We start from the raw sequence: 27558 nt of genomic DNA, 5'->3' as shown, positions 1-27558 counted from the left end.
GCTAGCTTTTAAGACCCCAGATGCCACTCTTCAAAGTGAGATGCAGAACATTTTCTTAAACTTTGTTATGGCAATTGACCTAGATGTCCCCTGAAACCATGGTCCCAAACCCCCGCCCTTGCTACTCTGACCCTTGAAGTATTTGGTTGTATTCAGGAAACTTCTGAGTTTTTGGTTTAGTCCAGTATGACAGCTGTTCTTGAATGCTGTAGGTGATGTTCACCTCCACTGTAAACCATGTGCAGCAACTCATTGGTTGTGGATAAAACATCTTCCTTAAATGAAACTGACAGTGATCAGATGAGGGATCCTGGGAAGGTTGGGAGAAAAAAATGGTCAGAAGGTTATGAGAGAGAAAGCGTTGGATGATTTCTACAAGAAGAGTGCTGGAGATGACTAAAGTGATGTTTTAACTATAAATCCTTAAAGGATGGTGAAACTGGGATTGTGTTAGTCGTTTCTACATTATCTTATTTAGCATGTAATTGTAATGCAATCTCCTCGTTTTAGAACATCAAGGCACACAGTTCATGAGAAGCAGAACCTAAATCACAACTCATTTCCTTATTCTCAGTTTTAATGCTTTTTACAGGCAGTCCCTGAGTTACAAACAAGATCAGTTTCTGTCTTAAGTCTTTAAGTTGAATTTGTAGATATGTCATAACAGGTGCGTATGGTTATTTAGCCTTACTTTTATAAGCAAGACATTTTTAGTGACTTAAAAGCTGCATGTGCAGCAAGTGAAGGTGATTGTAAGGAAGAGTATGTTGGGAGTAGGGGTTGGTTCAATGGTTTGAAAGTGAGGGCAAGTTTACATAACATCAAAGGGCATGCATTTGTACATGTAATTTCTGACTCATAGTAAACACAAAATGGCTCTCAGCATGCTCTACACCGAATAAATGTTCAGTTCATGTACTGAACTGCTCACAAAAGAAAACTAAAGCCTTTTCCGGTAAGCATCAAATGTACAGTGATCCTCTGCTCTCTGTACGTCTGATTGATTCCCGCTGGGTAACAGTGGTAAAGCCGCAGCCGCCAGACCACACTGAGACCGGTCACAAACGACCAGAGGAAGAGCTGCGCCACGAGCCGGAAATACATCTACATCCGGCAACCAGCCCCGCATCCCACCTTCTCCCGTCACTTCCCTCAGGGCGGACTTGCTGCCAGTTCGTGTCAGCCACCAGCCACCGTAGCCGCTCGTTTTCTCAGCGCTCCTCGCTCCCAGACAGGATAGGTAGTTGGCCTCGGCCAATGGTGACACAGCGTCTTCGGAGTCGCAGCCAATCAGGGCTTAGGGTCCGGAAAGGACGGGGCCGAGTTAGAAGAGTCTGGCGCGGCGCGGGGCGGGAGAGCTGCGCGGTGCATCGTGGCGGTCGAGGTAAGATGGCGGCGGCACTTCCTCTGTGTGTTTGCAGTTAGGCAGCTGCTTCGCCCTTTATATCCCCTCGGAGCTGCTAGTCTGCCTCAACCAGCGGCAGAGTCTCTCTCCTTCCTGTAGGCTCCCAGGAGCCAGATTCTCCGGTGCACGGAGCCTTAAGACAAAATGGCGCTTGCACATGCCGCTGAGGGCCGGCAGGGCCCAGCCTTGAGCTCCGAGGCGGGCTTGGACAAAGGCGACGTGCAGGGAGGCGGGGCGCGGTCCTGCGGCGTTGCCGCCGCGTGGAGTCGGCGCTGGCGCTTCCTCCTGCTGCTCCGTCCGTGCGAGTCCTTGATATACTTTGGACGTAGCGGTGGATGGGGTGGGGGTGCTTATGGAGGGAGAATTTGAAAGCCCGAAGGAGTAGAGGAGGGCGGAGGGGAGTTATGGAGAGTACCCTGCTCTAGAGAGAGACCAACTTCTTGTTTTTTAGAAACTGCTCGCGGTTCGTCTGCATATTGTGAAGCAGGAATTTTAGGGAATGGGAAGGGCTTTTTGATCTTTTGTGTGTCCCTGCAGGTTTTGGTATGAACAGGATTCGGATTCACGTCTTGCCAACCAATCGGGGGAGGATCACTCCAGTGCCTAGATCCCAGGAGCCCCTGTCTTGTTCATTCACTCATCGCCCATGCTCTCAACCTCGTCTGGAGGGACAGGAGTTTTGCATTAAGCATATCCTTGAAGACAAGAATGCACCCTTCAAACAGTGTAGCTATATATCGACGAAGAATGGAAAAAGATGTCCCAGTGCTGCCCCAAAGCCTGAGAAGAAAGATGGGTATATATGTATAGATCTATATGTCATTTGTGGTTTCAGTTTTAAAATGTGAGGGGGATGTAGTGTGCTGTGGGCTTGGGGTTAGGGATGTATTGGAAAATAAATAGAAAATTGGAAAATAGAATTGAGGGATAAAAACATTAAAATTGAGAAAACTGTACAGAGACCTGAGTTGTCACCAAGTAGCTTTGGATAAGTTAGTCTCTTTGGGTCTTTACCTTTATCTGTAAGAGAAGGGATATTTTAGGTTATTCTTGATCCTGGGGTCCATAACTTGGTTCTCCATGAACATTGCTAAGCAATGCAAAATTGTGTATGTGTGCATTCTACTGGGAGAGGCTTCCCAGCTTTCATCATGTAGGCAGAGGTATTTTATGAAATTGTCCCAAATTTTATCAGTAATTATTGATATTAAAGAAAAATATGGAGTTGTCTTTCAGAACGAATTTTGAGAGATGGAGTGCATCTTGATTTGGTCTGAAATGTCAACATTCTTATGGTTGGAATGGTTACAGATGGGTAGAGCACTGGATTGTGCTGCCTGCATTTCTTTTTAGTAACACAAAATTAATTGACCTTGGGGCAAGTTAAATTTTTCTGACTCATTGGGCTTTATAGAAATAAATGTAATACTCACTTTAATTTCCTAAAGATGATTTGAAGATCAATGACTATGAAAATCATTGAATCCTTTCAAGAAGCAACCTGAATATAAAATGTTAATATTTTTTCCTCCTTAGGGTGTCTTTCTGTGCTGAACATGCCCGTAGGAATGCCATGGCGCTTCATGCCCAAATGAAGAAGACCAACCCAGGGCCTGTGGGTGAAACGCTTTTGTGCCAGCTGAGCTCATATGCTAAGACAGAGCTGGGTTCTCAGACTCCAGAAAGTAGCCGCAGTGAAGCCAGCAGAATTCTGGGTAAGGATCTTTTCTTGTAGAATAAAAAGGGAGATAGGAAATTAAAGAATTTGTTTTGGTTTAATACAGTGCCTTGAACAGATTTGGCACTTGATGATACAATTGCTGATTCACTGGGAATTGGTGAGAATTCCAGGGTTGCTATGTTGTTGGCACAGTGGTTAAGAGCACAACAGCTAACCAAAAATGTTGGCAGTTCACATCCACCAGCCTCTTTTCTGTGACTTCCCTGCCTGGGTTGATAGCTGGTTCTGTCCTGTGTTCCAGTCTTGGGTTGTTAATCTGGTATTGTTGGTTCTCTAGCCAGAGGACAGCCTTTAATATTTCTTGTAATTTTAGATTGGTTTTTACAGATTCCCTTAACTTCTGTTTATCTGGAGATGCCCTAATTTCGCCTTCATATTTGAGACACAGCTTTGTTTCCACCAGCCACTCCTTTGAAACTCTGTGGAGCAGTTCTGCTCATTCTGTAGGGTCCCTAAAAAAAAATATGAGTCGAAAATTGACTCGAGGGCAATGGGTTTTGTTTTTTGTTTTTACCAATTCTTTTGAATTTGGAGTAATGTCGTAGTTATGTAGTGCTGTTATAACAGAAATACCACAAGAGGATGGCTTTAACAATCACACATTTATTTTCTCACAGTTTAGGAGGCTAGAAGTCTGAACTCAGAATGCTGGCTCTAGAGGAAGGCCTTCTGTCTGTTTGCTGTGGGGGAAGGTCCTTGCCTTTTCTGAGCTTCTGCTCCTGGGTGATCTTCATGAGGCTTGGCATCTCTCTTTCCCTATTTTGTCTGTCTGCTCATTTGTTTAATCTCTTTTTATATCGCAAAAGAGATTGACTCAAGGCACACGGTACACAAATCCTGCTTCATTAACAGAACAAAGACAGCCTTTCTCCAAGTGAGATTGTAACTACAGGCATTGAGGTTAGGATTTACAATACATGTTTTGCGGGGACATATTCAGTCCGTAATAAGTAGCGTGTTGCTTAGGTTTACTGTCCAAAGTTTGACTTTTTCATTTTCCTTCATTGCTGCTTTTATGTTTAGGAACTTTGTAATTTCAGGAAACAGGAATATTTTGGAGCTGGTTTTCTAGCCTGTAGAGAGGGTGTGATTAACTCATTTATAATCTTAACTAATTTTAATTTGGTGTACATACGTGTATATATATGCATATACACTTTTTTTAGTTGTGCCTTAGGTAAAAGTTCATAGCTCAAGCTAATTTTTCATACAAAAATTTATACACATTGTCATGTGACCCTACTTGGCTGTTGCTATAGTGTGACTGTACATTCCTCCTTCTAACCCCGGATTGCCCGTGTCCATTCAGCCAGCTTCTATCCCTTTCTGCCCTCTCAACTTTCCTCCGGACAGGAGCTTCTCCTTTAGTCTCATGTAGCTACTTGAACTAAGAGGCACACTCTTCGTGAGTATCATTTTATGTCTTATAGTCCAGTCTATTCCTTGTCTGAAGAGTTGGCTTCAGAAATGGTTTTAGTTGTGTGTTAACAGACAGGCTGGGGGCCATGTCTTCTGGGGTCCCTCCAGTTTCAGTCAGACCGTTAAGTCTGCCTTTTTATTAGAATTTGAATTCTGCACCCCACTTTCCTCCTGCTCCATCAGGGACTCTGTTGTGTTTGCTGTCAGGGTGGTCATTGGTGGTAGCCAGGCACCATCTAGTTCTTCTGGTCTCGGGCTAATGGAGTCTCTGGTTTATGTGGCCCTTTCTTTCTCTTGGGCTCATATTTTCCGTGTGTCTTTGGTGTTCTTCATTTGCCTTTGCTCCAGGTGGGTTGGGACCAATTGATACATCTTAGATGGTCACTTGGATAACTTTTAAGACATCCCAGACACCGCTCATTAAAGTGGGATGTGGAACATTTTCTTAATAAACTTTGTTATGGCGATTGACCTGGATGTTCCCTGAAACCATGGTCCCTAGACCCCAGACTCTGCTATACTGTCCCTTGAAGTGTTTGGTTGTATTCACGAAACTTCCTAGCTTTTGGTTTAGTCCAGTTGTGCTGACTTCGCTGGTATTGTGTGTTGTGCTTACCTACATCTGAGATAATTCTTGTCTTGTGAATTCCCCTCTCCCGCCCTCCTAAACATCAAAGAATGTTTTCTTCTGTGTTTAAACATTTTCTTGAGTTCTTATAATAGTGGTCTCATGCAGTATTTGTCCTTCTGTAATTGACTAATTTTTTGTTTTTAATTTTATCGTACTTTAGATGAAGGTTTATAGAACAAATGAGTTTCTCGTTAAATAGTACGCATACTGTTTTATGACGTTGGTTAACCACTGCAGACGAGTCAGCACTCTTCCTCCTCAACCTTAGGTTCCCTATTAACAGCTCTCTTGTCACCTTCTGCCTTCTAGGTGATTGACTAGTTCTACTCAGTGTAATGCCTTCCATATTATCCATGTTATGAGATGTTTCATAGATTCATTGTTCTTTATCATTGCATAGTATTCCACTGTGTGAATATACCATAATTTGTTTATCCATTCTTCCCGTTTTTGGGCACCTAGCTTGTTTCCATCTTTTTGCTGTTGTGAACAGTGCTGCAGTGAACATGGGTGTGCATATATCTATTTGTGTGATGACTCTTATTTCCCTAGGGTATGTTCCAAGGAGTGGATTGCTGGATCGTATGGTGCTTTTATTACTGGCTTTTTAAGGAAGTGCCAAATCAGTTTCCAAAATGGTTGTATCATTTTGCATTCCCCAGCAGTGTGTAAGTGTTCCCATCTTTCCACAGCCTCTCTGACATTTATTATTTTGTATTTTTTGGATTAATGCTAACCTTGTTGGGGTGAGATGGTATCTCATTGTAGTTCTGATCTGCATTTCTCTAATGATGGTGAGCATTTCCTCATATATCTGTTAGCCGCCCTGATGTCTTCTTTGGTGAAGTGCATGTTCATATCTTTTGCCCATTTTTTAATAGGCTTGTTTGTCTTTTTGTTGTTGAAGTTTTGCAGCATCTTGTAGATTTTACAGATTAGGTCCTGATCTGTCATAGCCAAAAATTTTTTCCCAGCCCGTAGGTTGTCTTTCTACTCTTTTGGTGAAGTCCTTTGATGAGCATAAGTGTTCGATTTTTAGGAGCTCCCAGATCTCTAGTTTCTCTTCTGGTGATTATGCATTGTTAATTATGTTTTGTATTTTGTTTATGCCCTGTATTAAGGCTTCTAGCGTTGTCCCTATTTTTTCTTCCATGATCTTTATCATTTCAGATTTTATATTTAGGTCTTTGATCTATTTTGAGTTAGTTTTTGTGCGTTGTGTGAGGTATGGGTCTTGTTTCATTTTTTTGCCAGTAGATACCTAGTTATGCCAGCATCGTTTGTTAAAGAGACTGTCTGTCCTTTTCCCATTTAATGGACTTCAGGCCTTTGTCAAATATCTGCTGCACATAGGTGGTTGAATTTACATCTGGATTCTCAATTCTGTTCCCTCGGTTTGTGTATGTGTCATTGTACCAGTACCAGGCTGTTCTGACTACTGTGGCAGTATAATAGTTTCTAAAATCACGTTGTGTGAGGCCTCCCGCTTTGTTGTTCTTCTTCAGTAGTGCTTTACTTAAACCTGGGGCCTCTTCCCTTTCCATATGAAGTTGACAATTTGTTTTTCCCTCTCCTTAAAAAATGTCATTGGAATTTGGATGGGGATTGCATTGTATGTGTAGATCATTGTTGGGTAGAACTGAAATTTTCACAATGTTAAGTCTTCCTGTCCATGAGCAAGGTATGTTTTTTCTCTTATGTTTTGGTTTCTTGCAGTAGTGTTTTATGGTTTTCTTTGAATGGGCTTTTACATTTTTGCTGAGATTTATTTCTAAGTATTTTATCTTCTTGGAGGCTATCATAAATGCTATTGATTTGGTGATTTCCTCTTCAGAATTCTCTTAGTTGGTGTAGAGGAATCCAAGTGATTTTGGTATGTTCATCTTGTATCCTGATACTTTGCCGAAATCTTCTATTAGTTCTGGTAGTTTTCTTGTGAATTCTTTGGGGTTTTCTGTGTATAAGATCATATCATCTTCAAATAGGGATATTTTTATCTCTTCCTTACCAGTTCGGATGCCCTTTATTTCTTTTTTTAGTCTAATTGCTCTGGGCAGAACCTCCAGCACAATGTTGAATAAGAGTGGTGCTAAAGGGCACTCTCGTCTGGTTCTGGTTCTCAAAGGGAATGCTTTCAGGTTCTCTCCATTTAGGATGATACTGGCCGTTGGCTTTATATAAATGGCCTTAATTATGTTGAAGAATTTCACTTCTGTTCCTGTTTTGCTTAGAGTTTTTATTATGAATGGATGTTGGACTTTGTCAAATGCCTTTTCTACATCAATTGATAAGATCATGTGGTTCTTGTCTCTTGTTTTATTTATGTGATGGATTACATTGTTTGTCTAATGTTGAACCACTCCTGCATACCTTGTATGAATCCCACTTGGTCATGGTAAATTATTTTTTGATAACGCTGTTGAATTCTATTGGCTAGAATTTTGTTGAGGGTTTTTGCATCTGTGTTCATGAGGGATATTTGTAATTTTCTTTTTTTGTGGTGTCTCTACCTGGTTTTGGTATCAGGGTTATGCTGGCTTCATGGAATGAGTTTGGGAGTATTTCATCCATTTCTATGCTCTGAAATACCTTTAGTAATAGTGGTGTTAACTCTTTGAAAGTTTAGTAGAATTCTTCAGAAGCTCTCAGGGCCAGGGCTTTTTTTTTGTTGGAAATGTTTTCATTATCTTTTAGATCTCTTTTATTACAGGCTTATTTAGTTGTTCTACCTCTGTTTGTGTTAGTTTGGGTAGGTAGTATGTTTCTAGAAATTTGCCCATTTCTTCTAGGTTTTCAAATTTTTTGGGGTACGATTTTTCATAGTATTCTGTTATCATTCTTTTAATTTCAGTTGGGTCTGTTGTGATATTGCCCATCTCATTTCTTATTGGGGTTATTTGCTTCCTCTCGTTTTTCTTTTGTTAGTTTGGCCAGTGGTTGGTTGATTTTGTTAATCTTTCAGAGAATCAGCTTTTGGTCTTGTTAACTGTTTCAGTTGTTTTTCTATTCTCTATTTCATTTAATTCTTGTCTAATTTTTAATATTTGCTTTTTTTCTGATGCCTGAGGACTTCTTTTGTTCTCTTTCTACTTGTTCGAGTTGTAGGGTTAATGTCTTGATTTTGGCCTTTTCATCTTTTTGGATGTGTGCATTTATTGCTATAAATTGACCTCTGAGCATTGCATTTGCTGTGTTCCAAAGGTTCTGGTAGGATGTGTTTTCATTCTCATTTGATTCTGTGAATTTCTTTATTCCATCCTTAATTTCTTCTATAACCCTGTAGTTTTTGAGCAAAATATTGTTCAGTTTCCATGTACTGGATTTTTTTCCTTGCTTTTCCTGTTACTGATTTCTACTTTTATGGCTTTGTGGTCAGAAAAGATACTTTGTAATAATTCGATGTTTCGGATCCTGTTAAGGCTTGCTTTGTGGCTTAATATGTGTGGTCTATTCTGGAGAATGTTCTATGTGTATGGGAAAAGAAAGTATACTTGTTTGCTGTTGGGTGGAGTGTTCTGTATATGTCTGTGAGATCAAGTTGGTTGATTATGGCATTTAGATCTTCCTTTTATTGAGCCTCTTTCTGGATGTTTTGTCCTCCACCAAAAGTGGTGTGTTGAAGTCTCTTACTGTTATTGTGAAACTGACTGTTTCTCTTTTTAGTGCTGTTAGAGTTCGTTTTATGTATTTTGAAGCCCTGTCATTGGGTGCATAAATATTTCTTATGGTTATGTCCTCTTGGTGTATTGACCCTTTAATCATTATATATAGTGTCTTTTCCTTATCCTTTGTGGTGGATTTTGCTTTAAAGTCTATTTTATCAGAGGTTAATATTGCCACTCTCTCTCTGTTTTGAGTATTGTTTGTTTGATATATTTTTTCCCATCGAGTTTTAGTTTGTGTCTTTAAGGTGTGTCTCTTGTAGGCAGCATATAGATGGATTGTATTTTTTAATCCATTCTGCCACTCTCTCTCTCTATTGGTACTTTTAGGCCATTTACATTCAGTGCAGTTGTTGATAGGTATGAGTTTAGTGCTGTCAGTTTGATGTATTCTTTTTTGTGTGTGTTTACAGTTTCTTTGCGCCACTTAATTTTCTGTGCTAGTCATTCTTCTTCATGTATTTTCGTCTTTTTCCTTGTTGATTTTGTATTTGGTGGGTCTTTGTTTTTCTTGTTTTTTATTTTGATGTGTAGGATTGTTAGTTTCCTTTGCGGTTACCTCAATATTTACCCCTATTTTTCTAAGTTTAAACCAATCTTTTATTTCTTTGTATTGCCTTGACTTCCTCTCTCCATATAAAAGATCTATGACTACATTTTTTAGTTCCTCTTTTTTGTTTTAATGTTGTCGTCTTTTACATATTGATGTCTTTTTCCCTATTTTCAGTGTTTTAGCTTTGATTTAATTTTGTGACTTCCTTAGCTGGGTTGATATCTGGTTGTTCTGTCCTGTGTTCTAGTCCCGGATTGTCATCTGATGTTACTGGTTTTTTAACTGGAGGACTGCTTTTAGTATTTCTTGTAATTTTGGTTTGGTTTTTACAAATTCCCTAAACTTGTGTTTATCTGGAAATGCCCTAATTTCGCCATCATATTTGAAAGACAGTTTTTCTGAATATAAAATTCTTGGCTGGCAGCTTTTCCCTTGAAGGCTTTATATGTATGTCATCCCATCGGCTTCTTGCCTGCATGGGGTCTGTCGAGTAGTCAGAGCTTTGTCTTACTGACTCTCATCTGTAGGTGACTCTTTGTTCATCCTTAGTTGCCCTTAAAATTTTCTCTCTATCTTTGGTTTTGGTAAGTTTGATTGTAGTATGTTTTAGTGACTTTCCTTGGGATCTACCTTGTGTGGGGTTTGATGAACTTGGGTAGATACCCACTCTTCTTTCATGATATCAGGGAAGTTTTTGCCATCAAATCTTCAACAATTCCGTTTGTATTCTTTGATATCCCTCTCCTGTTCTGGTCCTCCAGTTTCTTGTAGGTTATTCCTCTTTGATAGAGTCCCAAATAAATCTTAGCATTTCTTCATTTTTTAAAATTCTTTCATTGATTTTTCCTCAAAAAGTTGGTGTCAAGTGCTTTATCTTCAATCTCACTAATTCTGACTTCCACTGCCTCAATTCTGCTCCTGTGACTTTTTATTGAGTTGTCTAATTCTGAAATTTTATTAAGTTTTTGGAATATCTGCTTGCTGTCTCTTGCAGCCTATTGAACTGGTCATTACACTCTTAAATAACCGTCTTAAGTTCCTCTGTGCTTTGTCTTTGTGTTCCTTGGCTTGTTCTGTGGTTTGCCTGATCTCCTTCCTGAATTCTTGAAAAGTGCTGTATATTAATCTTTGGAATTCTGCCTCTAGTAACCCCAAGAAATTCTCTTTCCCTGGAAGGTTTTTTGATTCTTTGTTTTGGTTGCTTGCTCATGGTCTGCCTCTGTGTGATTTGATATCGACTCTTGTCTCCGAGCCATCAATAAGCTATTATATTTATTTATTTTATGTTTGCTTCCTGTGTCCTAGCTTCTTTTTTTGTTTTGTTTTGATATGCCCAGATAGCCTGGGTCTGTGAGCTAGTTTGATTATCGGCTAGTCCGAAGCTCTGATGTCCTGTGTGTAGGTGGCTAGAGTTGTTACTAGGTATGTGAGCCCAAGAATCCATTTATTTTTCTTGTGTGGATCCAGTCAGGTGTCCAGGTCATTGGTCACCAAGTGTATGGTGCAGGCTCTCACCTAGAGTCCTAGACTGACAGGCGTGGTTGGAGTAAGCGTAGGTATCGGGCTGCGGTAGGGTGTCATGCACTGATCAAGGCAGGGGGCTGACTGCTACCCCTGAGTGTCTGGTTGGAAGGCGTGTCTCTGTTCCCTAGAGCATGTAGGTAGGTGGGTTTTGCAGCCAGACTATGGGCGCTCAGTGCTATTGACTGTAAGCACTGGGAGTCACCACTTACTCTTGAACCCCTGTTGCACTTACTTTCAGACCCCTGTTGTTGGAGTGGGTGGAGCCACCAGTCCTTAGGCCCCTGATGTGGGTAGGTGAGGACCCTGCTTCATGGGCAGGGCGGTGTCAAATTCACCAATCTGCTGCTCACCATTATAGCAGATACGGACGAAGATAGGCTTTAGGTATATACCCTGGTATACTGTGCTAATGACGGCCAATGCTGTTGACATGCGCCCACACAGGTCTATGCAGGGATGAAAGACATTCAGAGTTTGTGGAGCTCTTACGCCTGTGCCTAGACCAAAGGGGTGTACCTGCCCTGAGTTCCTGGCTTAGGGGAGCCGGCAGATTATTTTTTCCTATTTGTTAATTTGTTCCTTCTGCAAATGGGAGAATGGCTCAGGGTGCTAGACGGATCGGGTCCTATTTCCATGTCCTATTTCCATTTCCGGCCCGGGGAGCACAGCAATCTCTGAAGCTGGACCGGGACTGGGGCACAGTGGGGAGGGAGCAGGTAAATGGGAGGGAGGTGTTTCCCAAAAGGAGGTTTTTTATTTGATCTGCATGGTAGGTTAGATGCTTGTACTTACCTTTCGTCGATCCAGTGCCATTTCTCGCTGGTTCTGGAGGTTTGAGCTGACTCTCTGCCACTTGGTCTTTACTGATAGGGAAAAACGTGTCCCGAGCGCCCCTGGTTGCCTCACTGCTAGCGCCAGCCAATCTTGCCTGCAGGGTGCCAGTGCAGGCCAGGTCAGGTCTGGCAACTCCTTGCTGATTTTGAACCGTCTTTCCCTCTCCATTGCTTTTCAGTCTGTTTCTTCAACTCTGTCTTTGATGTTCAGGGCTCCTAGATTGTCATATATAATCGATGCAGTTGTTTTTTCGGGTCTTTGTTGTAAGAGGAACCACAGGAAGCGTATGACTACTCTGCCATCTTTGGGTTATGTATTTTTTAAAACCGTTTTCATTTGCCAGTGCCTCTGTTCTAAGGGTATTTATTTTTTATTTTAAGTTTTGCGTTGTGTTATGTAATCTAGTTTTGTGTGGTGGAGTTACAGAGGTGGGAGGTCTTAATGGTTGCTCTCCCTTCCTTGCCCCAGATGAAGACAGCTGGAGTGATGGGGAGCAGGAACCCATTACTGTCGATCAGACATGGAGAGGTGACCCTGACAGTGAAGCTGATAGCATAGACAGTGATCAAGAAGATCCCCTAAAGTAAGTTGCGACCCCATATATGGCTTTGTTCATGTAGCTGATATGTGGAATGTAGTACTACATGTTGTTAATAGATTAATGACATAGGATGGTTGAACATAGCTTCACTATTTGTGAGCAGTAACTGTTTTCTATATATTAAAGTGTCATGGTTTGTTACCATCTTGCTTCAAGGCAGGATTTGATTGTTTTAGAAGTCTTAAAATTTGAGAAGATATCTTTGAATATCAAATCTCACATGAGAAAGAGTTGAGAAAAAGGAAATTTCTCAGACATGGGAGTAGGGTGTGGGTTGAGAAATTCTCAAACCAGTTAGGGAAGAGAAAACAAGGACGTGAATAGGTGTTTGGCCCAGACCTTGGAATAGTGAGGTTACTGTACTTGAATAATCAGTATTTTGTAATATTCCTGGAGTGTTAATGGAATTTTATTTTTTAAGAAAAATAAAAGGTGTTCAAGAGTTTCTTTTGGTTTCCTGCTTAAGAAAGAAAAATCAATTTAGAAATCCAGAAGTGAGTAATCAGCCTATTTGGGTCTTATTAAAGCTCTTTGGAAAGTTCACCCAAGTAGTTTGAAAGAGCATTCTCTAGCAGAATTCTCACAGTTAGTAACAATACTAAGCTGTCCTAGTTTCCTAGTGTTGATGTAATGCAAGTATCACAAATGGGTAGCTTTAAAGAACTGAAATTTACTTTCTCACTGTTCCTGTAGGCTAAAAGTCCAAATCAGGCATTCCTTGGTTCTTGGCAGTGGCCTCTGTCTTCCTCAGAATGTGTATACCTCTGCCTAATTTGCCCCTTTTAGAACTAAACAGTGGTTAGGTTTAGGGTTTAGGGCACACCTTACATTGATTGGCCTTGTTAACATAACAAAGAACCCCAATTGCCAAACAATTACATCAAAGGAATGTTGTTGTTCCCGTGCCATTGAGTGGATTCAGACTCATAGCAACCATTTGTACCACAGAGCACAGAAGGAAACACCGCCTGGTCCTGCCCCATGCTCACAATCAATGTTTGAGCCCATTGTTGCAGCCACTGTGTCAATCCATTTTGTTGAGGGTCTCCATGTTTTTCGTTTACCCTGTACTGTAGGGTCACTATGAGTCAGAATCGATTGAATGGCAGCGGTTTCTTTCAAAGGAATAAGGGTTAGAATTCTAACACATAAGTATTTTGGGAGAGTGCAATTCAAGCTATAATACAAAGCATATTCATTCTTTTTTTCCATCGTGGTGCTAGATAGCCGAACTTGAAGAGGTGTATATCCTGGTGGTGCAATGGTTAGGTGCTGGGCTGTTTGAATGCACCAAGCCACCCAGCTGCTTTGCCCGATAGGGTTTCTTAGGCTGTAGTCTTTACAGGGAGCAGGTGGCCAGGTTTTTTCTCCTGTGGAGCCGCTGGTTGGGTTTGAACCACTGACCTTTCAGTTAGCAGCTGAGCGCTTAACCATTGCACCACCAGGGTTCCTGGCTTCATTATAGGAGTATATGAAAAAAATTTAATGTACTTAGAAGTTTGTAATCATTTCATGTTGGTATCTTTTGTGCTTTTATTAAAGTGTGTTAAAATATGATGCATGCCACTGAGTTGAATATTTTTAAGCTGTCCTGACTAGTAGTCTTTCTTTTTTAAATCAGTACATGAAAGAATATAGATTGATAAAAATTTTGAGTGTTCCATATCGTCACCCTTTTTAAACAGTGCATATAATTGAGAAATATAATGAATATAAACACTCACACCCATTTTGTGAGGTCACATATTATTATCCATTCTTGATTTTCTTTTAATAACACAACTTGGATGGTAAAAAGCTTTTTGAAACCATTCCTTTTTAAGAAGATTTCAGTTAGCACTGACTGCTTGTTAAATAACAAACTAAGTCTAGCCGTTCTGCTTTAAGCTTGGGCTTCGTTACTGTGCTTTTCTTCTGCTTTGCTGAATTCTCTATTTTATTCCAGACATGCTGGTGTCTACACAGCAGAAGAAGTGGCCCTGATTATGCGTGAGAAGCTAATTCGTTTGCAGTCTCTGTACATTGATCAGTTTAAACGACTTCAGCATCTGCTCAAAGAGAAGAAGCGACGTTACTTACATAATCGCAAAGTGGAACATGAAGCTCTTGGCAAGTTTTGTGGTAGTTCCAGCAAAGCTTTTCATGGGCTAACCTGTGAATTTGGTAGTGGTTTGATTTATTTCTGTCTTGGTACCCTGGGGTGGTGTGGGTGGTTTGCTTTTTAAACTACCAACAAGGAGTAAGGGAGCCTTGGTGGCACAGTGGTTAACTGCTTACCAAAAGATCGGCAGTTCATATCCACTAGCCATTCCTTGGAAACCCTATGGGCCCATTCTGCTCTCATGTAGGGCCACTATGAGTCAGAATTGACTCGACAGCAATGGGGTTTTTTTGGTTTAACAAGGAGTAAACAGATTTCCTTGTTTACTGCTTAATTTGGAGTAGCATTTTGATTGCATGCTCAGCAGATAACATCTTGACTGTTGTCACTATCTAGGTAGTAGCCTCCTGACTGGTCCAGAGGGTCTTTTGGCCAAGGAACGAGAGAACTTGAAGCGACTAAAATGTCTTCGGCGATATCGCCAGCGCTATGGAGTGGAAGCCTTACTACACAGGCAGCTGAAGGAACGCAGAATGCTGGCCACAGATGGTGCCGCCCAACAGGTAATTTTTGTATATATGTCTAAGGCATATACATTTACAAAGTTAAGGTACTTGTCAAAACACTGGTCCAGTTTTGGCTCTCAAATCTGACTTATGGGACTTGGGGTGTAGTATAAAGAGTACTTATTTAGAAGTCAAGAGACATGGCTTTTAGTTTCAGTTCACTGCCAGCTCGGTGCCTGCACAGGTAGCTTAACTTCACTGGGTCTCAATATTCTCACCTGCAAACTGAGTGTTTGGAATTGATTTCTAACGTAAACAGTTCAGAAATTCTTCAGTTTAGAATTCAGCACGGATTAAGTCTGAGTTGTTTGGGAATCTCATTTTAAAAGGTGGGAATGTAGTAGATAGATAGAATAGGGGCAATTGAATGTTAGAAAATAAAGTTGATACAAGACAGTGAAGTGGTCTTAAATTTGTTAAGCCTGTGGTCCCTGCTTCAGTGAGAGTAGTTCATTTTTGTTTGTTATATTTGTTGAGGCTCCGCATAAGACTATGATTTAAATAACGGTTCTGCTGCTAAAAGACAAAATAGTTTTAAAACCATTAGGCTATAGCATGCTTTTACATTGTGGAGAGGTGTTTTAAGTGTTGTCATCGTAGATAATTGGTTGTATGTCCTTCTGTGGGTTATATATGTTTTTCGATTTATCTGTTTTCTCTATTTTAGGCCCATACCACTCGTTCCAGTCAGAGGTGCTTGGCATTTGTGGATGATGTTCGTTGTTCCAATCAGTGTCTTCCAATGACCAGACATTGCCTTACCCGTATCTTTTTATTCTGTTTACTCAATCTCTGATTTGCTCGCTAGAGTGAGGGCTCGTGAGAATCTTAATCTCTACTGGTTTGCTTTATTGAAGACCTTTAGTTTCCTTTGGCCCTGAATCAAGGCCAGCAGTTTTCATGGAACTGTTGGTTTCAAGCAGGTGCCTAAAGAAATGTCTTCCTATGGTCTGTTGGCCATTTCAGAGCTTTGGAAATGTAATGGTCAATTCATTAGAAAGAAACATCTGAGTCCTTGGTGATAGATGTGGACTGATGTTTATTTGTAATCCTAATACTGGGGTTGCAGAATACAGAGGTCCCTGATTTAACTTGCTTGTTAGAATTTATGATGATGTTAAATCTAATTATTGTAAAAAAAAAAAAAAAATCACTGAAAGGGTTTTCTGTTCAAAACAGTAGGCAATTTTTGAACAGTGACCCTCCTTCAAGTATTGTCACTTCGTATGGTCAGCGCCCTAACTTGAGTATCGAGCTTCATTCAGATTGGAAACTCCTGTGTCCAAAAATGAGGTGCTTTTTTCCCTCTTTTCAGTCGATTTGCCTTTGAACCATCGTGGTGTCTCTTGACTCTATTAAGAACTACATTTGCCATCGGATTTCAGAAAGTTTTGAATTGTTCATTGGATTGTAAAAGTGCATCTTTATTATGGACGTTGATTGAAAAAGACGCTGATGAAATGTGATATGATGTTCAGTATATGAAAGGCAGAAATTTTGCTGTATTGCATTTGCCTGGCAAGAGATAACCAAGCATTTGGAAAGTATAAAATGTATTTTCTTTAATAGGAAGAGGAGAACCTTCTTTTGGTCTTCTGACAGGACAACTGATTTTTAAACAATTTTGTTTTTTAAACACTTTGTTAATTCATAATTGCAACAAATGTCTGAAAGGATTATTACTGTTAATGTATAAAATGCTTATGCAAAATAAAAAAATTAAAAATAAATGTTCAAAACAATTGGGCAAAGCCTATCTATGGATATTTAAAAGAAGATAAAAGTGGCTGATAGTTGAAAAGTGTTCATCTTCACTACAAGCAAATAACTAAAACAGGGATTTTTTTTATGTGTAAATTTAACATTTGTATATATAATATTTAAAAGTAAACTTAAGGATAAATTTTTTTATTTAATGAGAGTGAATTTCAGAAGTTCGTGAGGGCATAGTGAAATTGGACCCTTTTAAGCACTCAGTGGGAATATAAATTGGCACAGGCTTTTTGGAAAACAAATTAACAGTATTCGTATTTTTTGATGTAGTAATTCCACCTCTGTGAATTATTTTAAGGAGATAATTAAATACCCATATTTTTACATAGAACTATTCAACCAACTGAAGATAGCTTTACATTTTTCAGAGATGAGCAATAGAAAAGTAAATTATGGCACACGTAATGTGGAATATGTTCAAGCATTAAACGTTATCCCTAACAAAATTTATGAATGACATAGGAAGATGTTTGATAGTGACAAAAATAGGAATTTTGTAGAGTTTGATGTAATCTGTTTTAACCGCATGTCACTAAAGCCTGGGAGGGAGGGAATGTAATGAAGAAATGTGATTGCTTTTGGATGGTGGGATTATCAATGCCTTTTTTCCTGCTGTTTTAAACTTTTCAGATTTTCTTTAATGAGCTTGAGTTACTTTGTAAGAACCCCACCGAAATTATAGATAAATTATATAAGGAGTATTTTATACATTTCTTGTAATACTGTATGTACTCAAATAGCTTTTCATTAGGATGTTGATACTTTAAAAAGCAAAGTTGGAAATGAAATGTATTTGAAAAGAGAAGGGAAGTATTTATTTTCCTTTTGTGCTCTTTTCCTTTCCACTCCATAGTTGCCTGAGTCACCCTTCCTTAAGTCCTTACCCCAGAGAAAGATGCGACTGCCATTGGTGACCTGTTAACTCTTTACTCTGGTCTAATGGAGACAGCACTGGACTGAAAGTGAAGGACCCAGACTCTAGTTGTAGGTCAACCATTCCCTTCTCTTTGTCTCTGTTGTCCCATCTGAAAGGAAAGGGGATGGAGGAGGGGGGAGGGGAAAGGGTTTTTCCAGGATATTTTGGTATTAAATAAATAAGAGACTTTTGTGAAAGCCTTTTAGAATTCCATGAAAAAAAGTTCTGCCTGAAACATTTAATTGAATGGATTAACACTTTAAATAAGTTTGAGCTTGTTAAGCACACTAGAAACAGATTTTACATTATACCTGCAAGTCAAATTGTTGCCGTTAGATCCATGTATTTATTCATTTGATCATTCATTCAACAAATAATTTATTTTGCACTATCTGCTATTCCTTTGAGAATAGTGTTTCTCAACTGGGGCCCCAGGGGACATTTAGCAATGTCTGGAGACATTGTTTTCGGTTGTCATAACTAGGAGAGGGGGTGCTTCTGACATACAGTGGATAGAGGCCAGGAATGCTGCGTAGCATCCTACCAGTGATGCAGAAGCCAACTCCCCATAAAAAAGAATTACTTGACCTAGAGTGTTGGTAGTGCTGAATGGGTTCTAACCCTGCCGAGAATTCTCATTTCCATCCCAGATTTACTGAATCAGAATCTAGATTTTAACAAGATTCCCAGGTGACGGTTACGTATAACTTCCTGGGAGTTTGTGAGAAATGCAAGTTCTCGGCAGGGTTTCTAACCAGAACAAAACCATTTAGAAGCCCTGTTGTGAAACCCTGCTTTCAAATCTGGCCATTCCCAAGTGTGAATTGAAAGAAATGACTTTTTTTAAGAAGTTTTATTTGGTTTAAAAAATTATAATGTGTGTTAGATTTTTTTTGTTTTTAAAAATTACATTAAAATCTTTGGGATAAAAATAACCTATGATTCCATAATCCTGAATACAGTCAGTTACAGAAAATTGTGCTTTCTGATTTAAAAATAAGCCCAGATTTAAAAAACACCTGCCTGTTAATCCATGGGAGACAACCATGTAGTTAGGATTTCAAAAAATGGGCACTGCTTAGTAAATGTATTATGTAGAATAATTTGAACTGGAATTTTGTTATTTTATCTAATCATGATTTCAACTTTGATTCATTCTACAGAGTTTCTTTGCCAACTTGGAAATATAGTCCTTCTCCGCTTCTACCCTTAATAGAAGTTGTTATAGAGCTCCCGGAGTGTTCCTGGAGTGCTTCCTTTCCATGGGCCCTTACGGGGAAAATCAATAATCTTCTTTTTCTCTTTAGGATCATAACAGAACCCCCCCCCGGACCTACCCCCCCCCCAAAAAAAAACCAGGACTTTTTATTCCTGTCAGGATATGATAAACTTAGTTTGCCATTTGCCATTTCAAAGTTGCCATTGAGTTGATTTTGACTCATGGTGATCCTGTGTGTGTCAGAGTAGAACTGCTCCGTAGGGTTTTCAATGGCTGATTTTTCAGAAGTAGACCACCAGGAGTTTGTTTTGAGGTGCCTTTCTGGCTAGACTCAGCCTTTCGGTTAGCAGCTGGCTGAGTTAGCCATTTGTACCACCCAGGGACTCTGCGGGATATGATGCCTAGTGGCTGTTACTAGAGCTTCTGTTCTCCTCAATCTCCTGCTGCTTTGAATGAATTTATCATGGAATCATATCTTTGAAAATGGCCCAAGAAGTTTTAAAACTTGCTGCCAGCCTGCTTAACAGCAGAAACAACATTGTATCTCTTATGTCTTGGAAGGGGTTGGTAGGGACCTCTAAAAGCTATTTGCATTTGCCATATTTCTTAATAGGGGTAGCTTTCTAGGAGTGTTATTGCTACTTGCTAAGCACTATATTTGCAGAAGTTCTGTACTTGACCCTCATAAGGGAGAACAGGGATTAGTGTCAAGTTTAAATGACGGGGATTCTGAAACAGGTTAGGGGATTTATTTAGATTTCTGATAGAGTTAGTGACACTTATTTTGAGAAGTAACTTAAATTGCTAACTGCTTTTGGTTTTTTGTGTCAGATGTAACTAATTATCTTGCTTAGTCCAGATCTGGAGTTTTATATGGCAGTTTTGAGTATATAGCTTTTCATTTCTTGTACCTCCGATAGATCCCATTTTATTTCCCTTGACCATTTTTCTACAGATATTTGTCAAGATACGAATCAGGTTCTCTTCAAATGCTGCCAGGGGTCTGAGGAGGTACCCTGCAACAAACCAGTTCCTGTAAGCCTCTCTGAGGATCCCTGCTGCCCACTGCATTTCCAGTTGCCTCCTCAGATGTATAAGCCCGAGCAGGTACTGTCTGTGCCAGACGATCTGGAAGCCGGCCCCATGGATCTGTACTTGAGTGCTGCTGAACTTCAGCCCACTGAGAGTTTACCTCTGGAGTTCAGTGATGTAAGTTAGAGCAGCTCTGCTCTGGTTAGCCCTTGAGACAAGGACTTATTTATTATTGATGAGAAAAGGTTAGTCTTTGTGGTCAAGAGAGCTGATAACAAAGTTTTTGAAATCATACATATGTGGTTGTATTTGTATGTTGAGCATATTCATCGAGAGATTGTGTAAACCCCTACCTGATTTTCCATGCCTTTCTCCCTACATACTTTTTTTTAACTGAGCTGTAATTCACATACCATGAATTTCACTCTTAAAAGGTACAATTCAGTGTTTTTTTTCCTTAAGATACGCATTCAGAGAGTTACGTAACTATCACCACTAGTTTTAGAACATTTTTGTCATCACAAAAAAAGAAACCCAGCAACCCGTTAGCAATCACTCTCTGACTTAGTTATCTAGTGCTATTATAACAAATACCACAAGTGGGTGGCTTTAATGAACGAATTATTTTCTGACAGTTGAGGAGGATCCAAGTCTGAATTTAGGATGCTGGCTCCAGGAGAAGGCTTTCTCTGGAGGGAGGTCTTTATCTGTTCCGAGCTTTGCTCCTGGGTGATCTTCATGTGGCTTGACTGGTTTCTTGATTGCTTGTTTAATGCCTTTTATGTCTTGAAAGGGAGTTACTCAAGATATACCATGCATTAATCCTGCCTCATTAACACAACAAAGACAACCTATTCCCAAATGGGATTAGAATCACAGGCATAGAGGTGAGGATTTACAACACATATTTTTGGGGGGACACAATTTAATCCATAACTATCCCCATTCTCCTTTTTCCCAGGCCTTGGGAAACACTAATCCACTTTCTGTCTCTACGGGTTTGCTCGTTGTTAACATTACATGTAAATACAGTCATAATACGTCATTTTTTGTGTCTGGCTTCTTTCACTTAAGATAGTCCATCTATATTGTAAGATGTATCAGTGTGCTTCATTCCGTTTTATGGTTGAATAGTATTCCATGTTATGGATATACCACATTTTGTTTATCCCTTCCTCCATTGATGGACATTTGGTTGTTTATACTTTTTGGCCATTCTAAATAATGCTGCTGTGAACATTCCTGTGTAAGTTTATATGTGGACATGTTTTCAGTTCTCTTGGGTATATACCTAGGAAAGGACTTATTTTTAAATCACTGATTTCATTTAGACAAAAAAGCAAAAATCTTTGTCTATTCTGTCCCTCTTGAACTTTTAAAACCACGTAGTTTAAATTTGCAGAAATTTTTCTGAGAGAGTGATTAGGGAAAATTATAATTAAGGGGAATTGGAATAGCACGATGGTGGTCAGATTTGGTGTGGCTTGAAACTTTGGTGCCCATCCACAGGTAAGTCATTCACTAGAGTCTTGATAATATAAAAGAATTCTGGCTTCTGTACTTGTGTTTTGATCCTATAGTAAAGGTTGTCATTTTTAGATTAGCGTGTCCCCCAAGAAGGGACTCTAAATTTAGCTCTGCTGTTGTTACTTGTGAAGTGTTATTACAGATTCTTTTATAAACTGAGTAGAACAGTGCTGACCTCCCAGAGTGTTTGCTTTTACAGCCTTCTAAAAAGGCTTCCTTTTTCAACTTGGACCTTGATTGGTCTCAGCCGCATAAACCCATCTCTGATTTCATTTGTTTTCCTAATTAGCATTAAGCTAGTATTTGATTTTAGGGATCAATTGGCATTCCATCTTTATTTTGGAACTTTGCTTAATCTTTACTCCTCTGGATAAAGGTCTCCCTTATATATTCTGGAGATGAATTTTCTAAGTTTCATAATAAAGATGTCTTGGTATATAATCATAATGTATTTAAGGTAACAGATCAGATCTACATGGAAAAATTGTTTGCTAAGAGTAGAAGCAAGGTTTGGGTAGCCCAAAGGGTTCTATCTTTTATGAAAAGAGAGAAACCAGGCCTGTAATTTGTTTGGGAAAACTGATTCCAGTTTTTTTTTTTATAAATAATTTGTTTTGGCTATAAACTGTCTATAGACTTAGGAGACTCGGTTTCCATTACTTCATTTATAATAACATAACCTTTTATTATCCTGACTGTAATTGCTTTTAGACAGTTTCTTTTGCATAGATTGATAGACTGTGAGAACTAGAAAGGGATGTTAGAGATTACATATCCCAGTGCTTCTCAAACTTTTCCAGTGAGGTTGTGTTGAAGACAGTAAATGGGTAGTCCCAGATTGATAAGGACAGGTTTTTGTTCACTTTCTTCATCTAATACTTGAAAACTCAGAGAGGTAACTATCTTTTTTTTAACTTTGTAACATGAGTAGCTTTATAGGATCTAATAACCTAATAAGCATTACATCACTAAATTCTCTTAAAATATTAATGTACATGTGTATAAACTAAAATTAGCACGTGTTTAGCAATCTGCACATGTACACAGTCTAGGTTGTTAACCTGTGTTTCGTTACTAATATCCAGAACAATTTCTGTTTTGAATTTTTTTACTTTTCACACTTTTTTACATAAGTTTTTGTCTATTCGGAGCACATGTTTTTTTTACTTTTTACCGTATTAGTTTTTAAATGGTGTTTCACAAATCTTTGATAATGTAGATAAAAAAAAAATAACTGTTCCAGTATGTTCAAAGATTTATACACGTTTACTTGCCTCTTTGGAGAATGAGTGAAGATATTAGATTATGAGATGTGATCTGTTCAAGTAATCATAATAAAAAGTTTAGAAATACATCATCAAATTTGCTAATATGTTGCATGAATTTTTCAAAGTAGAGGGTTACAAAAGCTAACCTTATTTGAGAATCTAATAATGTTTTAAGATGGACCTTTGTTGTTAAGAGGTTTAAAATGAAGAACAACCAGCTGTTTGTAATTGATCATCTGTTATGTTCATATTAATATACTTTTGTTATATACATTGATTTTAAAAAGTAGAGTTTTATTCTTCCCTTAATCTTTGGGGGGTAGAAATTCTGTAAAAATTACCAAAACAAAATCCAGTTTTAGAAATGAGTTTTTGTCCTCATAAGTTCTGAATATATTTAACTAGTATAGAATTTTGCTGGAAAAAAATCTTTCTGAATTATATGAACTTCACCAAGCATTAACTCATTACCTATATTCTGTCTTAGTTGTTATTCTACAACTTGTTAGTAAGGATAACTTCTGTTAACTTTACTTGTGTGAAGACCAAGTATAAGATATTAACATTGGTAGGAAAGAGTATAGCCTTTCATTCTGGATATTACTTTTGCCTATTTTCTGTGCTTCAATCCCAGGAGGTTGGCAAATAGCAACTTAATACCTTAGTTTTATTACTTGATATCTCTATCCCCCCCATCCCCCTGCCCCTTTCTCAGATGGGCTTTGAGCTCTGTTTTTAAGATAATAACAAAACATGAATTCTGTGTCTTTCTACGTTAACTTCCAGACATTCCTGTCTCAGGGTAGACGTTTTTGCCGATCCTTTCTTCCCTTATTTTAGATTCCTTTCCCAAATTTTAATTCTTGTAACAGACAACGCTGTATGTGAGAAAGCCTCTTCAGTTCTATTTTCCGTTGTCATCTTAAGATTTGGATCTCTTTTGTGTCATTGCTTATTAAATGGTTTCTTTTAAATTCCAGTTATTGATGATTGAGCCTAGTAAAAAAACTGCAGAAAACAGATTTCAGAATCTTCCTTAGGGAGGTAACACTGGGTTTTGTAGATAGGACAGAAGTTTTGAAACATAACTGAGAAGGACATTAGGTGGAGCTACTCTACTGTATCATTTTACTTAATTTCTGCTTAAATTGAGCTGCTTTAAGTCTATTAGGTTCTTTAATTGTATTCTTTAATTATTGTGAAGATGTGACTCTCATTTTTTGGCGATTAGGACACCGAAAAGAGAGAAAGGATAGCAAACTCTTAGACTTTAAGACTTAGAACTAAGCTTTGCCTGAAGCTAGATTACTGGAAACAGAATCTCTGTAAGTGGAGTGGGCTTGGGGAAATACACACTTTTGGGTGTTTTTAACTCTTTTGAGAGTTTAGCATCAAGCTCTTGGGAAGCAGTGGCATAATTGATGCTTTGTCTGAGCTTTTGCAGTGCCTTAGGCCCTGAATCAAGACCAGTGGTTTGCTGTAGCTGTTGGTTTCAAACAGGAGCCGAGAGCAGTGTCTTCCTGTGGCCTATTGGCTATTCAGTACCCCAGGGGGGAGTGGCCAGTTCAGTTGGAAGAAACATACTCTGTAGAAATACAATGTCATTAATTTTTTTTAAATAAGTAGACTTTCTATTTTGGAACAGTTTTAAGTTTACAGAAGAATCGAGTAGAAAGTAGAGAGTTCTCATATACCATCTCTCCTCCCCTATTTGTCATGGCTTTTTTTATAGAGCAGTTGGACTGCATTAGGTTGAAGAATCAGAGACTTTCTGTATGGTGGTAGGGCCTTAACCAAAATAGTGTTTTCTGTTTTCTCCCCATCCAGAGGAGCTTTGAGTTTTCTGTCCTCTCTACCTTTCTCTCTCTTTTAACTCACATGCTTTGTGGCTGTTAGGGCATTAATTAAGCAATCTCATATTGCCCAATATTTTTGAGCAGTATTTTCATTTCCTAAAATTTGCAGTTATGCTGATTGTCCATATTAGAGTCACCTAGAGCAGCACTGCAAGTTAGAAGTGTTGGGTCTTGATTTTTTAAATTAGAAGTTAATCCTGCTGCTTCTTCCATTTGACCATTAAATGGGTCTTTGCTAGGTTGGGCAAATCTGTGCTAAAACTTAGCAGTTCATTTGGAAAGGAAATAAATGTAGTTTAAATGAGCTTTTGATGAACTACTCTTTCCACTAGTGAATCTAGATGTTGACTACAGTTAACCTTGGAGGGAATATATCCTTTTTAAAAGCCATTATAGTGGTGTGTGCTGTGGTTTATACTTGGCAATAAAATTCTCAGTGCTTTTGGATCTTGTTCTGTTTGTTGGATATTGTGGAAGAATCTTTTTTTTATGAAAGGATAGCAAGATGAGGGAAGGGTGGAGAATGAGAGAAGTGCTTTGAGATATCCTGACAAATATTCCATCTTTAACGTATTGGTTCCTTTGGTATTGCTGATAGGCTTTTCCTTTTCTTTTCCTAGGACTTGGATGTTGTGGGTGATGGAATGCAGTGCCCTCCATCACCCTTGCTTTTTGATCCTTCACTAACCCTTGAAGACCATTCAATCAAAGAAATTGCGGAAGGCCCAGTGGATATATTGGCAAGTGAAGAACAACCCTAGCCAGGCTTCCCTCATGTAGTGACCCAGCCAGGCAGAGGGCTCCCTGCTGGCTAAACTGAACTCCCAGGGAGTGAGGGTGTCATCACAAGTAGAGTGTAAAGATGCCCCAGATGGCTTTCGCTCAGTGATACATATAAGGAAGGTACTTAAAAAAATGCATTTTTCTGCCCCTGAATGCTCTTGTTTCTTCAGTTCTCCAGATGGTCCCGTAGAACACCTTGTGGCCTCTGGCCCCTGTGTCTCAGAGAACAGTACATAATTTATTTAGGTAACCAGAAAAAGTTGAGGCAAGGAATTTGGGTAAATTGTTTCTTTTAAGGGGGAGTTGAGCAATGGAATTGTTCTCTTTGTAGAATAAGGGCAAGTAATGTGATTTGGCCTCTTTCTTTGAGCCTTGGGTAGGATACTGGTGGCAGGCCCTGACTGAAGACCAGCAGTTATATAATAGCTGTTGGTTTCAAGCAGAGGCCCAGAGGACTGTCTTCCTGTGGTCTTTTGGCTGTTCTGGAACTTCAGCAGAAAATGGCCATTTCATTTGGAAGAAACAACCCACAGCTCTGCCTCCCATTGGGAAAGCCTCAGGAATGCTAGAAGTAATGGGTCCTGACCTTAAGGGACAAGGATAACTAAATATGGGGCAATTGCCTAGAGTTATTTTTTACTGCCTCGTTGCCACCATAAATGGGAGTTTATGAGTCAGTTTCATACTTCACGTCGTAAGGAATGAATTTGTGACAAAGTACCTGTATTTCTTTTAACAGGGCCAGATGCAGCTGGATGTAGATGGATGCAGATCACAGGGATCTCGAAATTCTGAGAAAGCCTCTGTACCATTGCTTCAAAGTGGAGTGGCCACTGCAAATGGGAAAGCAGAACCCACTTCCATCAGTTGATAGTTTGTTTGGGGAACCATTTGACTTTGGAGGATCTAAATTCCCCATTTTCCAAATAAGTATTTCTGACCATCTCTCACTAAACAAGGGTAACCCAGACAACTTTGTTTTTCTTCTGGGTTATTGAGTACTGTAGTCAAACCAAATTTTGAGGGAATGAACGAATAGTGTCTGAAAGTTGTGGGTCTCTTCCCATTCTGGGCAAGGAAGAGAGAGAGAGGTGATCCCTCTTAAAGCTACTGGGAGTAAGTATTTGGGGCTGGGCCTTAGGGGAAAGAGACATCTTTGTAATGGGATTTGAAGTCTTAGAGAGAAATTCCTATAGGTGATTAGGTGGGAGCTGTGTCTGAGTGGTGCCCTGGGCTATTGATGGACCCAGTGCCTGATTATCTCTATCCAACAGCCTGCCTTTTAGCTTTTCTTCACCTGTCACCTTATTGGACAATCTGAACCCACTTCTCCCAGTGAGCTCTATGTCTTCCATGAGAAAGGAGCCCATAGGACCCGCTTAACCATCTTTTTGCTTCTAACCTATGTGAATTTCTATAGTGGTTATCTTATGTAAGATACAGTAAAAATCTATTGTATATAGTTTCTCTTAAATGTTAAAATATTATGAAAATGTAAAATAATCATCTGAATTAAACGCATGTTTTGTTTGTATTTGAGTGTCTTTTTTTGGTCTCAGGGAGCTGTTTCTGATGGGAAAACAAGATAGATACACTTCTGTTCCAAGAAGTAAATACATTTTTGGTAACTTAACTTTGGTTTTGGTTTGGAGGATAAGGTAAAAACCTTCCCAGTAAATGAGAAGGGTGGGACTTCCATTGAAGACTGCCAGTTCCAAATAGCTTTCTTCTTTTAACCTTCACCACCCCCCTCCCCCGTGCCCCCCGCATCCACCCTGCAATTAATGTCTGGTTGTCATCTCAAACTTAGGATTATACATAAAATATTCAAAGAAATTGGGCCTGATGCTGAAACACAGAGATAGGCATAAATGATGCCACAGAACTTTTAAGATAGTTTTGATGCTGAAGTTGTAGTTCAACTGGATCCTTGCTATCTGAGTACCCTGGAAGAATGCACTCCCTTTTGGGACCAGGACCTCTGATCCTCCGGAGCCTAAGGTTGTGGGATTGAGTAGCACAAAATACTTCAGAGGTTCGTTGGGAGTGGTAAGTAGGTCCACTGCTTGTAACCCATGTTCCTGGATTCATGTAGTCTTCCCAGTGCAATATAGCACTATATAGAGGTCTTGGAGTTTGTGCGTATA

General features: G+C 39.3%; 1 protein-coding gene and 3 non-coding genes across 10 annotated transcripts; all 4 read left to right on the top strand.

Annotated features, from left to right (window-relative positions):
• The first annotated feature begins 1155 nt into the window (after nt 1-1155).
• On the top strand, nt 1156-26945 carry KANSL2 (KAT8 regulatory NSL complex subunit 2). Of its 7 annotated transcripts, none has more exons than XM_049882990.1 (10): nt 1156-1384; nt 1943-2201; nt 2942-3120; nt 12238-12352; nt 14316-14491; nt 14868-15034; nt 15705-15801; nt 19901-20052; nt 25249-25368; nt 26151-26945. In XM_049882990.1, exons 1-10 carry the CDS (start codon nt 1258-1260, stop codon nt 26280-26282), a joined length of 1524 nt encoding a protein of 507 aa, XP_049738947.1. In that variant the 5' UTR covers nt 1156-1257; the 3' UTR covers nt 26283-26945. The 7 variants fall into 7 exon arrangements, 6 of the variants coding, with proteins under 6 accessions (XP_049738947.1, XP_049738950.1, XP_049738949.1 ...); XM_049882993.1 differs by lacking the exon at nt 26151-26945 and adding an exon at nt 20771-20864 and having other exon boundaries at nt 19901-20154; nt 25249-25304; XR_007517196.1 differs by having other exon boundaries at nt 1157-1384; nt 19901-20154; nt 25249-25531; nt 26151-26239.
• Nucleotides 15909-16046, top strand: LOC126076593 (small nucleolar RNA SNORA2/SNORA34 family). Its single transcript, XR_007517524.1, has one exon. It is a non-coding gene; the product is annotated as a small nucleolar RNA SNORA2/SNORA34 family (small nucleolar RNA).
• LOC126076594 (small nucleolar RNA SNORA2/SNORA34 family) lies at nt 24222-24356 on the top strand. Its single transcript, XR_007517525.1, has one exon. It is a non-coding gene; the product is annotated as a small nucleolar RNA SNORA2/SNORA34 family (small nucleolar RNA).
• LOC126076595 (small nucleolar RNA SNORA2/SNORA34 family) lies at nt 25803-25939 on the top strand. The gene has a single exon (XR_007517526.1). It is a non-coding gene; the product is annotated as a small nucleolar RNA SNORA2/SNORA34 family (small nucleolar RNA).
• Nucleotides 26946-27558: the final 613 nt, after the last annotated feature.

Source organism: Elephas maximus, chromosome 4, assembly GCF_024166365.1.
Source record: "Elephas maximus indicus isolate mEleMax1 chromosome 4, mEleMax1 primary haplotype, whole genome shotgun sequence".
In the NCBI taxonomy this organism is placed as follows: domain Eukaryota; kingdom Metazoa; phylum Chordata; class Mammalia; order Proboscidea; family Elephantidae; genus Elephas; species Elephas maximus.
The sequence above is the reverse complement of the archived record's forward strand: the minus strand, read 5'-3'. Positions and strand labels throughout refer to the sequence as shown.

What these genes read in the sequence shown, in the direction of transcription:
- KANSL2 (XM_049882988.1), top strand. Translation starts at nt 1,258, where the DNA reads ATGGTGACACAGCGTCTTCGGAGTCGCAGCCAATCAGGGCTTAGGGTC. An exon ending in CAGATGGTGCCGCCCAACAG is followed by an intron (nt 15,035 to 15,704) that starts GTAATTTTTGTA and finishes TCTCTATTTTAG; the next exon opens with GCCCATACCACTCGTTCCAG. An exon ending in TACCTCTGGAGTTCAGTGAT is followed by an intron (nt 20,155 to 25,248) that starts GTAAGTTAGAGC and finishes TTCTTTTCCTAG; the next exon opens with GACTTGGATGTTGTGGGTGA.